At 33.2% G+C, this 13,176-nt stretch overlaps 1 protein-coding gene across 1 annotated transcript in view; it reads left to right on the top strand.

Moving 5' to 3' along the window:
- LOC132545945 (uncharacterized) overlaps window positions 1–6,707 on the top strand; it is a 67,782-nt gene extending 61,075 nt beyond the window's left edge. The window contains exons 49-50 of the mRNA XM_060209627.1: window positions 402–612; window positions 6,549–6,707. Of these exons, the coding sequence (XP_060065610.1) occupies window positions 402–612; window positions 6,549–6,707 (370 nt within the window). The remainder of the gene's footprint in view (window positions 1–401; window positions 613–6,548) is intronic.
- The last annotated feature ends 6,469 nt before the right edge of the window (window positions 6,708–13,176 follow it).

Genomic DNA, 13,176 nt, shown 5'->3' with positions numbered 1-13,176 from the left:
TTTATTTTTGAAAGTTTTCATTTTTTTATATACGATTTTTCATTTTACCTAATGACCTAGATATAACCTAGAATTTCTATAACTAAGCAAGAAAAGTTTTCCATTAACAAATTTTATTCTAAATAGTGCCGTGCTCATGTAGTGCAAAGGTATATCATGATGAACCTTTATTCTTGCTGCATAAAAAAACATAATTGTTCAGCTGAAGAGATGAATAGAGGAGACAATTTTCATATTTCAATAATGAAAATGAAAAATAAGTGAGAAAAAAAATATCTGATAATATAAAGACATTAAACAAAACTTAATTCAAGGAAAAATGATAAAAATCATCATAATCCCTAATGATGGATAATTTTACTGGAGATGTGGACATTAATTTATTGTTTGAATATCAATAGGAAAAAAGAAGCAAAGAGAGAATCCCAATTCAAGTTGCCTCGTCTACACTCACGAACGACAACCCATAGTCACGACTACCAGTGGGAGCGCCCTCTACCTCCTCCACCCGCCCAAAAATCTTCATCACAATCCTCAGATGTCAGAAAACAACACGAAAAATACTGTAAATACTACGACCTCACCAAGAAAAAGATGCAACAGTACACTTCGGTAAGTAAATTAAAAAGTGCTGCTCACTTTATCAATAGCTTGGTTAAAGTTAATGGTAATTCGTTAACTTTATGATGTTTTTGTTCAGATTTCTTCATAATGAGAATCTTAATTCTGTTCATGTACAGATTTATTGAAAACAAAGTTCATGCCAGCCTTTTCTTGTAAAGCTATAAATTCTTTACTTCCCTTGTTAAGCTGTAAATTCTTTACTTTTCATATTAAGTTATAAATTCTCCACTTCCCTTGTTGAGCAATAAGTTTGTTCTTTACTTTCCTTGTTAAGCTTTAAATTCTTTACATAATTGAAAAAAAAAAAGATGAATGCCTTAAATTTGTGTGTTTTGTTTTTTTTTTTTGTTTTTTTTGCTTTTTTTTTTAAATCTTAACAGAAATGTCCAAAAGTTTCTTACTGATATCTTTTATTCACTTCATCCAGGTAAAACCAAAAAAAATATCATTTACCAGACATTGTCTGTTCTTTAAAACAATGATTTTCTAATGACATATCCCCTTTCCTTTAATCTAGATGTTATCAAATGAAGTTTTTTCTATGTTAAATTTACCACAGATTTCTCGCTATCTCAGTAACATTGAGTTGTTAGACGACTTAGCCTCCACAGGTTTGTTATAGGAATTCTGTAGCTGATACACATACAGTGCACCTTGGGTATCACCTAGAATAGAAATCAAGCAAGCTCCATTTTCATTTCAGAAATTATCAACTTAAACTTTAAATGAAATTTCTTGTAGAATATCTATGAAAAGTAAACTTTTGTGTGATTTAAGATTTATAAAATGTAGAAATGTTTTTCTCAAATATGAAAAAATTCCTGAAAATGGAGCTTCTCTTGTTAACTTACCAAAGTGTCAGTGGAGTATAAACATCAAACTTCTTTCTCCATGTTAATCATCTTTGTTTTGTTGTTCATTAAATCTGACATAAGTTTCAATGTCTGATGGGTTTGTATTACCATCAGGTGTGTCACCTGTTGGTGATACGTTTGATGGAATGCGATAAGGAAAACACAGGTGAATATTAAAAATCCTAATCCTTTTGTCCTTCAGTACTGACTCAGGAAGTAAGGAAATGTTAATCAGCTTATTGTACAGAGTATCTTCATATATTCAATTTCAAATGATAGGACAAAGGAATTAGGTTTTTAATAACTGATGTGTGTCAAACCCTTTTATAGAAGTAGTTGTAATTTCTATCATTATTGTCTAAATATCCAGTTATTCTGAGCCCCCATAAACTGTTTTATAAGTCGTTGATGTTATCCTCCACTGACAACATTTGGTTTGTTAACAAGGTATTCACATGCAGGTTTAGGGAGTATATTGCTTGTGTTACATGTTTGCAGATTTATCCTGAAAAAACAATTCAAATTATACAAATATATAATATATGTAATATTATTTGATATTCATGTTTCACAGCTACCTCTTGTTTGTGTAAGACCAGAAAAAAATTAAATAAACCAGAAACTTCCACCAAGAAGTTCCGGTAGCCATCAATTCTCTGTTAAGATATTGCTTACTTCAAATGGAAACTGTTGCCAACTTGATACAACGTAAAAGACAAAATTGTTTTCCATAGTGAAGGGTGCAGACAGCATCACTGTAAGGTGTCCTTGACCCAAAGATAGTTATAGACAAGACTTAATCAAAACTTTAACTTTAAATAAGGTCAACACCTTCTCATTGTTGGTGGTCTTCACGATGGAAAGCTTCACCAAATCCACCAGGGGCCAGTATTTATTGGTGGTCTTCAAGATGGAAAGCTTCACCAAATCCACCAGGGGCCAGTATTTATTGGTGGTCTTCAAGATGGAAAGCTTCACCAAATCCACCAGGGGGCCAGTATTTATTGGTGGTCTTCAAGACAGAAAGCTTAAAAAGCTTCACCAAATCCACCAGGGGGCCAGTATTTAATGGTGGTCTTCACGATGGAAAGCTTCACCAAATCCACCAGGGGGCCAGTATTTAATGGTGGTCTTCACGATGGAAAGCTTCACCAAATCCACCAGGGGGCCAGTATTTAATGGTGGTCTTCAAGACAGAAAGCTTCACCAAATCCACCAGGGGCCAGTATTTATTGGTGGTCTTCAAGATGGAAAGCTTCACCAAATCCACCAGGGGGCCAATATTTATTGGTGGTCTTCAAGAAACATGATCACATGCCAATATATCAGATGTTTGAGGTTAATTGCTGTGTTTCGTCATCAGAAACTTGATCCACTGGTTCCAGGATCTTGATAAGGAGAATCACCAGAGGTCCATTTACATTATCTTATATTTAGTTGCATGTCACATGCAAGCAAATGGTGGTTCAGAATATTCAAATGCATTTAATGTTCTTTTGAAATGACGAGATATATGAAAATTACAAAGTTTTTTTAATGGTGGGGTTAGTCTACCTTCCCATCTAGATTTTGACTTTTCATTTGACAAATTTTGATTGTCCAAAGTCGCTTCCTTTGGTTTCAAAAGTGCAAGTCCTTAGCACCACTAATGAGCCCTGGAAGGAAGAAACAGCTGTATGATCCAGTTTATTTTATTATTTAACTCTGTATCTAATTCCAAAAATCATACTGAACGGCAGCAGTTATTTGTGTGTTTGTTGAAAATATTGCTAAGACCTTAGAATTTGGTATTCCGTAAGTGAAAAAAAAAACACATTTTCACTACAAAGAATATGGAATCAATTACACATGATTCCACTGAAGCCAGCTTCCAACGTCTTGTGGTAGAATAGTCACTTGAGTTAAAATTGACTCTAAATCCAAACAAATTTCAAGCATTTCAATTATGCAAATCCACCTTCTCATCCAGACTTATTTCTTTCGATTTTCCTCTGTTGCTTCCTACAATTAAGCATCACTAACAAGTCATAGAAGGACAAAACAGGTATTATATTGAAGGTTTTTCATAGTATGGCGCTACTGTATCTATGTTTAATGTTAGAAATCATAACCACAACCTTTGTCACAATGTGTACATTAAGACATGTATGGACCCTTCCTGCATCTTTCATAAGCTTTTCTGTGTAAATCTTTCATTTGTTCATATTTTGCTATGGTCATATCCACTTCAATTTGAATTAAGATTCTGATGGCAACTCTTAACATTGGGAAGGTTTTAACAAGTTGTAGCGATTGCGTGAGGTCTTCCTCAGCATAACAAAGTCTTCCATTTCAATTGATACCATTGTCGTCTTCTAAACAATAATTTCTTCCTTTTTCTTTCCTAACATTACCACTGCCATTGGTTTGGCCTTTAAGTGTTTGCCATTATAAGGAAAGTTAAGTGCTTATCCAAAGACTCAGAAATACCAAATTTATCAGAATGGTCTCGATGTTTGTTGCTGGGTGCTCAGCAATGAAGTGGATGCACAATTACGTTTACGGGAATATCAAATTGGACTTGCTTCTGTTCTTGCGGCTGGCTGTGAGTTGCGGCTGCATCCTGAAAAGTGTTCAGCCTATCTTTATAAAACACATATCATACTAGTGCCATCGTTGTGCGTTTGGTTATTGTTGAAAATTTGTTTTTGCTATATTTCTTTTGTTACGGTATCATATGGTAAGAAAAACAAAATTCACTGTTTGCAAGATTTACTGGGATTCATTTCCAAACTCATCCAACTGATCTTTACAAAGCTTTGTACATATATCAGGTTCCCAAGTTGTGTAATTTGGTACTGGTGAAATTTCATTTTTGACATTTTCCCCCTTACCTTGGCCACTACATGGAACATTATTATTGACCTTTTCCTAAGGTGATACAAATGACTGCATCGGAGATGTGCCCCTTTAAAGTAAACATGTCCTCAAAATTTTCTTTATTTGTTGATAGGATAAGAAACATTCTTCATTATTCCACTTCTCTTTGTAGGTCTGATGCTTAGGCAAGCAATACACATGCTGTTTTTAAATGCAGTGTAAAATGTTTCTAATACTGGAATACCGTAAAGAATTAGAAACTTTCTTTTGTAGTCCCTACTTTGGATATAAAAACGATCAGAGTAAAACTGTATTCAATTTTATTGTGGATGCCTTTCATCTCTACAATCTAACTGCATTGAACTCTGCACAATGAATTGCAATACTTCATGTAAGTACAAACACGAAGGGGAAAATGGGCCCCACACGTCACTGATGAGAAAACATGAAGATGTATTTCATTTGAAATGTGATAATGTCTAGTATTCTGAAGACATGGGATACCGCTTTTGTGGCTTGTCATATAGCATTGACATCTTAAAAATAATGAAGACTTCGGATGGAGGTTGTCATCTGAAATGCTTTTGACGCTTCACTGAGATTGCAGAAACTATTAGCAAAATTATTAGAAATCTAGAGTGTCTCATTTGCATTGTCTCTAATCACGACATCGTTCCTCTTGTGGAAAGGATATCAATTGTTGGCAGTAAAACCATGTCATGATGCATGGTGGTACAACTCACAGACATCTACATGTTATTCTGAAATACGTTTTGGATCACCTACCATCTAAGACGTGCATTGGTGGCAATTTCAATCCCAGATGTTGCCGCTGAAGGTACTCAGACGTAAGGAGCAATATCTGACAAATGATACATGCACACAGAATACCTACATTGTATGGAAACAAATTATCCAAATCTAGCATGCAGACATTTGAAAGATTGAATGTTTTAAAATTCACAGAAGTCAAAGGCCAAGTACGTTACTCAGTTTGCCTGGAAACGAATTTTACTTCCAACGACTATGCAATTAAAATGAGAAATATTTTTGTCCCCCGTTAAATGATACTGTCATTGCTGTTTCTTTCGATGGTTCCATTTCGTTATGTAGTTTTACTTATAATTTACAATCAAAAGGACATATTTTTCAGGAAGTCATGAAAAGGATAGTTTTTTTTTATTTAAATGCATGTAGCTCTTCCCAAAAAATTAGAACCCTCGCCTGTAATAACTTTGACACCAAATATGGACATAATGATTATAAAGCGTAATGCAGCTGCATGGCTTTGCCTGTTAAGACTATAAACATCACGCAATCAATTTAAACGCATATAATTATCTGCTTGGTTTTTTTTTTTTTTTTTCCTTACAGGAACCTGAATTATTTACATTTACTGGAAATATGCATAGATTATCCGTTACCATATAAGGTCATTGAAATATTCAGCAAATGTATGATGAATATACATGTAAACTGAGAAGGTTTACTCAATTTCTTTTCGCTGATCTATTCCATGAAAGCAGTTGTTAACTTTCTTTTTTTATGGAGCAACGTTCTGCATACTTTACATACATTGTAGCGTTTTTTACATAACACATTTACACTGACATGATAATGGATGTGGTAGATAGAACACAGATGCGATTTTGAGATATGAAATGTTCAATGTTTCTTAAACTATAATAAGATATAATGTAAGACAAAACTCATTTGAATTTCTGTTGAAAGAGTTATCGAACATGATTTGATGTTAATGAATATCCTTATCAATTTACATATGATGTACCGTTGATCGAAAAAAGAGTTACGATTTAATACTCTAAATACGGCATGTTTATAAACAATTTATAGCAACCTGGGTTTTAATGTGACTAGATCAGAAAAAAATACTTTACTCCGACAGTCATTCAGTCTTACTGGAGGAGAATACTGAAAATTTACTTACAACATCATCATACATTTCGTACCACTTTACTTCCATAGAATCGTTATTGAAGTATATTCAGACGGAATACATGCACTTATCAAGTATTTCGTGTTTTTTGTAACTGGGGAAATACAAAATCACTTTTTTAAGATATAATTACTTTACCGTAATTAGTTTCTTTCTTAACCTATTTTTGACAATTTTCATGATATCTCGGACAAGATAAATTCTGTGCCTCATGTTTCTTTCTCTTCCTTATTTTGATAATTGTTTCTTTTCAGTCCAAAACAAAAGACTTATTGCTACCAGAGGTTGTCATCCGAAATGCTCTCGGCGCTACACCGAAGTTGCAGAAATCCTTAACAAGGTTAAGTAGAAATCACAGTGTTCTTCTGCCGCCCATCACGTTGAACCAACTCATCCACGTATCAACGACATAGAAAACATCATTCCTCATGTCAGCATTTTGAAAAAGTGTCTGATATAAATAGATATGTCTTCATCTACTGAAGTGTCGGTTCATCTCTACCCTATATCACTGCTGCGGTAGACATTGCAAGTACGTGTACATATGTCCTGAAGTCTGCAATTGGACATGGAAAGACAGATGATGATATAGGGATTAATCACGGGCAGCATCCTTGTCAATGATGACATGGCCCATCATCCATTTCTTAATACGTGGAAGAACCTGTCATAGGGATGAGCTTTTTGATAATGTCTAAATCTACTGCTGATTACATTAACCTGAGTGGTCTTATCAGCAACTGTGATATTTTTATAATTCCTGCATATTATAACAGAACTGATACAATGTCACAGCCCGTACAAACAGAAGAGCTTTAATTTACATAAGTTAAGAAATGATTGAAGAGTGAACTTCATTTATTTGTAGATTTGAAATAATAAATTATTTAAAGTCTGAACACCTCGTATGATGAGTTATGTGATGACCCATTATTATGCTAGACATTTACCTGCACACCTGGTAGAAAAATTCATGCGAATCATGAAATCTTGTCTTGAAACAAGGCAGTGATAATGCTGGTCAGTCATTGCCACATGATGAATTTATATCATCTGAAATTTTAGTCTTCCGCATCTCAACCTTGGAAAATAGGATACATTTTGTTATTGAATAATTCTTATTAACGTTTTGTTTTCATGTTAAGTAAAATCAATGTTGAAACAGAATAATTACTCTCTTGCTTTCATATTGGATAAATTTTGGATATTCTCCCAACAATTATTTTGATAAAAGCTGTACTGAAATGAGCAATCTTTTTTTAGCAACTTTGTCTTTTTGTAATGCAATTCGATTTACAGTTCATATTTATCAAGTCATGTGATATTTTGTTGTAAGAAACCCCCGACAATGTCAAGCTTGCATGTTATTACTAATTTCATAAGTTGAATGGCTTTGCAAAATTTACCTGTTTTCTTTCACATATTTGAGAGATAATTGTATGATAAGTCTTTCTATGTATAATGTGATGTCTGGTTTTATATCGGAGAATACATATGTAGTTTTCTTCAGAAATATTTTTGTATTAAGATAATGCTTCCCACACCAAAATTACAAGGTAACATGGAATCATATCTAACTTCTAATTACTTCTAATCCCTGCTTTACTACGTCACTGTTTTTATGAAAACCAAATGCTGATCCAGGTTTTGGGTGTGCAGTAGTTTTTCAACGTTTCTAAGTTTCAGTAATTTTGATTGATAGTTTTAGGCTTGTTTCTTTGTTTCTTCTTTCTTCTTGAAACAAATGAAATAAAAATTACGGTGTGACTATCAACCACCTTCATCATAATTATGTATACTCGTGATCAACACCTATGTAGTAAGGTTTTCAGCATAACATCTTATGATAACTTTGATTTTCTTGTAAATCATTGTATTTTGATACTCTACATTCTACACCTCGTTCATAGCTTGTAGAAAACAGTGGTATACATCATGCAAAACTTGTAGAAAAACTGTGATATACACCGTGTATTACTTGTAGAAAAAATGTGATGTTCATAATGCACACTCCACGATCATTAGATAAACTTCTTTAATATTGTCCAAATTACTTCTTTTTATGTTCTTTACAAATCTGTTCGTATAAAGAAATGAATATACGAACAGAGAAAACATTCTTCTTGCTGCAGTTCTAGCAATCAGTTCACATTAAATGTTTAAATAATACACTTTTAATGTTTTAACAATACCAGTGACTAACATTTGTATCCAATTATTTAAGAATGTACCATTTTATGTACATAAATTATTGTATCTAGCAGAAATGTCAGCTTATACACTGTATTACAGCGCATTACTACGTTATTATTAATATTAAATATGTGCTTTAGTACCGTTAAGATTATTTATTAAACTCCATCTTCAAAGTCATTTTGATTTATAAAAAATATTTCTTTTTTAAGTTATTGTTATTGAAAATGTATTTTCAAAGATATTAATAAAATATTGTATATGCATCAACATAATAAAGGATTTTGAAACAATATAATGTTTTTGATTGGTATATATCGGTTAAGAGAGTTTTATGTAGGAAATCCCTTTGATCTTTATTGATGCAATTTAATTTTTTTGAACGTGATCAGAAAAAATGGCAACCATATTTATTCGATGAGTTAAATTCATCTTTCAGTAGTAAGTATTATTTGTATGCGAGAGTGACAGCGAAGGAGAAAGGTGTGGACGAGAGAGAAAGCAAGTGTGTTATGACGATGTGTGTACTTGAGTGAGCAAAGGATAAATGAGGAAGTGAGAATATATTAGGAAGAGAGCAAGCAATTGTGGGTATGTGTGTGAGAGAATATTTTCAGGGTTTTCTTTGTGTGGTAATAGGTTGCTCTGCTTAACGAAGAGAAATTAAATCGGCATGTACGTGATATACTTTTTGAAGTAAAAAGTTTCGACGTCTAAATTGTTGTCATTCTATAATCCTCACTTAAATTTTTCTATAGATTTCAAAGAAATAGTAATATCAATTAAAAAAGAAACACAAGAGACATTTACACTTTTAATCCTATTTTCACGTTTTCCTTTATTACAATTGAAACGTCACTACAAAACTATATTTAAATTTGCGTTGCTATTGTTTATAATAAGCATCAAGAAAATACCAACATGACAACAATGATTCATGTAGACCTTGGTCAATCCAAGTAAGTATTGTCATGTTTTCAAATGAGAGCAAAATATACAACTACCCAAGCAACAGGCAAACTAACCAGCATCAAATATGTTCGAATAATAAGATTACCAGAGAAAGAAAATGTTCGTAAAGCTATGGTATCAGTACAATTCACGTACTACTTTTTATGCGTAGTAATACATCTGTCCTGTTTGTATAGAGAAAATCATCTGCTTGATTCTGTTGATTTTAGTAAATAAATACTTTCTGCATGTGGAACATAACGGTTACTCTTCAATAGCGTATGTAGTAAGTGACTCGCATAACTATTGTAGTGTTGTAAAATGGCGTATTCAATGAGCACTGAGCAACGAACTGGTTATCACTGGTTTACGTAATCATTTTTATAAAACCTCTATGTTTGCACCACCGTTTAAAATCTAATTTAGTTAGCAAAAACGTGGTTTCATGATCCTATCTATGGGAATGGTTTCAAACGACAGAATGAAATCACAACCTATCACTCGATGTTGGTGAGATCAGCTGATAGTAATAGATCAGTTCATTAACCCACTTGTTTGGGTTGTACAAGTTGCTTCGACCAGATCGAGCGTTATCAAAAATTATATCAGTTCACTGACAATTGTCTATTATTAACTCTTCACTTCGTCGTTATTCACCGGATCAAACCAACCTGGATTGTGTCGCCACATTTTGCGTCGGGCGATGATAACATTTTTGGTTAAGTATATAAACGTAACCAGCTTTTAATGAATAGTTTTTAGTTCCGCTTGACATGAAATTATTTTGTGATTTATGAAACAAAGAATAAAAATTTATATGCACGTTGTGTAGTTGTGTACGGTATTTTCATTGTTTATCGACAATCTTCAAGTAACCACATGATATACATTCCAGGGAAAGTTTTATATTATAATATTGTGGACCAGAAAAAAGAAAATATATTCATAAAACCAATTAAATTTTTTAATCTTCATAGCGGGATTCATGCAAAACAGTTGTAACCGAGGAAGCGTTTAGACGGCATGAGGACTGAAAATTCATTTATAGAATTTACATTCATGACGTGTTAATAATAATATGTCTTTTAGATAATGGAGATTACATGTACATGAATGATTAAAAGTAATTAAGTTGTTTCCCGGTAATATGTGACGATATAATATACATGTATGCTGTTTATGTAAGCGGAGTCTGCCGAGAAGTCTACACGTTTAAAATGAATGAGGAACCCGTTTGTTCTGGCCCCCGTTTCAGAAACCTCCCTTAATTCAAGGGGTATGTTCTTTATCTTAAAATTGCCCATCGAAAAATATTGTATTTCTTAGATTTGTTTTCCCCTTAACTTACGTAATGCTTTTCTAGTCAGTTTAATATTTCCAAGCGTTAAGGAGGATTTGTGAAACTAGGACCTGACATTAACAGTTATTTCACCTTCTTTTAATGATAAAATTACACCAAAGTGGAATTTTTTAACAATTTTGTATTCCGAATTCTTGGTATTCGTAGTGATCGATGTATCTTAATTAGTAATGAATCTTGTTTTTGGAATTTTTTTTAATATCCTTGTTGTTTCTATAAAATATGCATTATCTCTACATATGACATTGTTTATGAGTACAATAACATTCAATGGTCCGCTGATTGTTTGTTAGTATGGATATATGCATCCAAGTTAACAAAGAATATCTACATTAGGTACTAGGTCAACGAGCCCAGGCGTAATGAACACTTTAGAAAAAAATATCCTGTTTTTCCGCTAACAGGGCCCATGGGTCGTATAGATTCAACAAAGTGTAATATGACTGGTTGATATATAACCAGACATGAATACTTTATCATAAAATTCTTATTACCATGACGGGATTATTTGAATAAGCATTCCATTCTATAAACACATAATTAAACCCTAAGTGGAATTTCCCTACAGTGAAAAAATGGACTCTCTAATTAACCTTCATTGGAAATGCTTTTGTATTTTGTTTAAAAATGTTTGTCCTTCACTTATCCTTATATGGATATTCTGCGATTGATTTCGATTGTTAGGATAATGAGTTTGCATTGAATTTCCTGCGTCAGCACCCTGTGGGAGAAGCATATCACGTGACGCTTAAATGGAATATTTTATTCTGCCTGGTTCGTTGATGTATTGATTTGGAGTAGTCAGTCATTTTAGATTAACTGTCATTCATTGTGTTGTAACCCCCTCTCGGTATAGTTCTATGTAATCAGTTTAAACGAGTCCGTGATATTAATGTGAATAATTCGACTGGAAAGCTGAAACAACTGAATGATGACGCTCAAATGCCTTCGATCTAAAGGTTTTTATGTATAATTTGTTTCTTTTAATTACAATTCAATATGTTAGATACGTATGGAACAGCAACATTATAGAGGGGAATTTGTACTTTTCCGGCTTGGAGAACCACTCAAACTGTGTCAAATTATTTCACTGGAGAGCTACTCTTTAGTCTACTGAATTCAAGCAGTGCTTCATCGAAAATACCGAATGGAAAGCAGCACCGGGCTTCATTATCATTAAAGTTGAACGGGTATCTTCAAAATGGATACTCAACGTTATGTTTACAAAGTGCCAGCGGTGTTTATTTGTTGTTTGATGACGTTTTATGGTAAGTTTTGATTTTGTTTTGATTGATGTTACTGTTGTCTTTCCATTGCTATAATACTTAATTGTCTTTATAATATGTTATTCTGGCGATCTCTTTTACTTTACTTACTTGGATTGACTATATGTATCTGGTGGGTGTGGTCGATGAAGAAGAATATTCTTCCGGAACACCCGGCTTTATTCTCCTTATACTTTTTCAGAAGTCTCTGTGTCAATCTTTCTTTGATCACATTTTCCCCAGTTTAAGTAGATTTGAGTTAATGTTTCTGTTCACAGGTTGGTATTTTCTTGAGAAATATTATATTAATACGATATGAGGCTTAGCGTGTTCGATGTTCGTTAGTTTGCTTGTTTTTTCCGTTGTTGAACACCTTGTTTTGATTTAGGAACTTGACATCACTTAACTGGATAAACAAAAAAATACACGGAAGATGCTATCGATGAAGCAGAAGACGCTTACCCTTCTGGAACACCTTGTCTTATACTCCTTGTACTTTTTCCGAAGTCTCTGTAAATATTTCATATGTTCATGTTTTGCCGTTGTTTTACTATTGAATTTGAACTGAGCATTATTATAGTGTTCCTATGTTGGTATGTTCTCGTACCATATGTTCTTATATAAAGATAATTGCATAGATTTGTGGCGGTTTTGGTACGTGGTATGCCTTATTTCCCGTTTTGAGACTTTATACCGACCTATCATCTTTATGCTATCCGGTAATGTCAAATTTTCTAAATTTGATGTATATATAGTTAGGAATGCGTTGATTATATTGTTAATTTTTCTACCCAATCCTCTTGTCATTATTGTTCACAAACAAATAGAGTTGAAACTAATATCAACGCGTAACATTGACCCTTATCTAAACTTCTTTGTTCTTTTACAACATTTGAATTTCTATGAAAGGTAAAGGGGAAAACATACAAATTGTCAAGACCGCTAATTAGGGAATCGATAAGGTAGCTTTGATCTGAATTATGGAACATTTGGAGGATTTGGATTTAACAATTAACTAATTAATAGCCTTCTCTTTAATCGTAATGCATTGCATAACGTAACAGACAAAAACGTATAGGGACCATTCAGGATTTAGATTGGGGTTTGGTGAGA

This window comes from Ylistrum balloti, unplaced genomic scaffold, assembly GCF_031769215.1.
Source record: "Ylistrum balloti isolate Yb309-2 unplaced genomic scaffold, AGI_CSIRO_Ybal_v1 Utg369868, whole genome shotgun sequence".
Taxonomy (NCBI): domain Eukaryota; kingdom Metazoa; phylum Mollusca; class Bivalvia; order Pectinida; family Pectinidae; genus Ylistrum; species Ylistrum balloti.
Note: the sequence above shows the minus strand (reverse complement) of the source record. Positions and strands in the feature narration are given on the sequence as shown.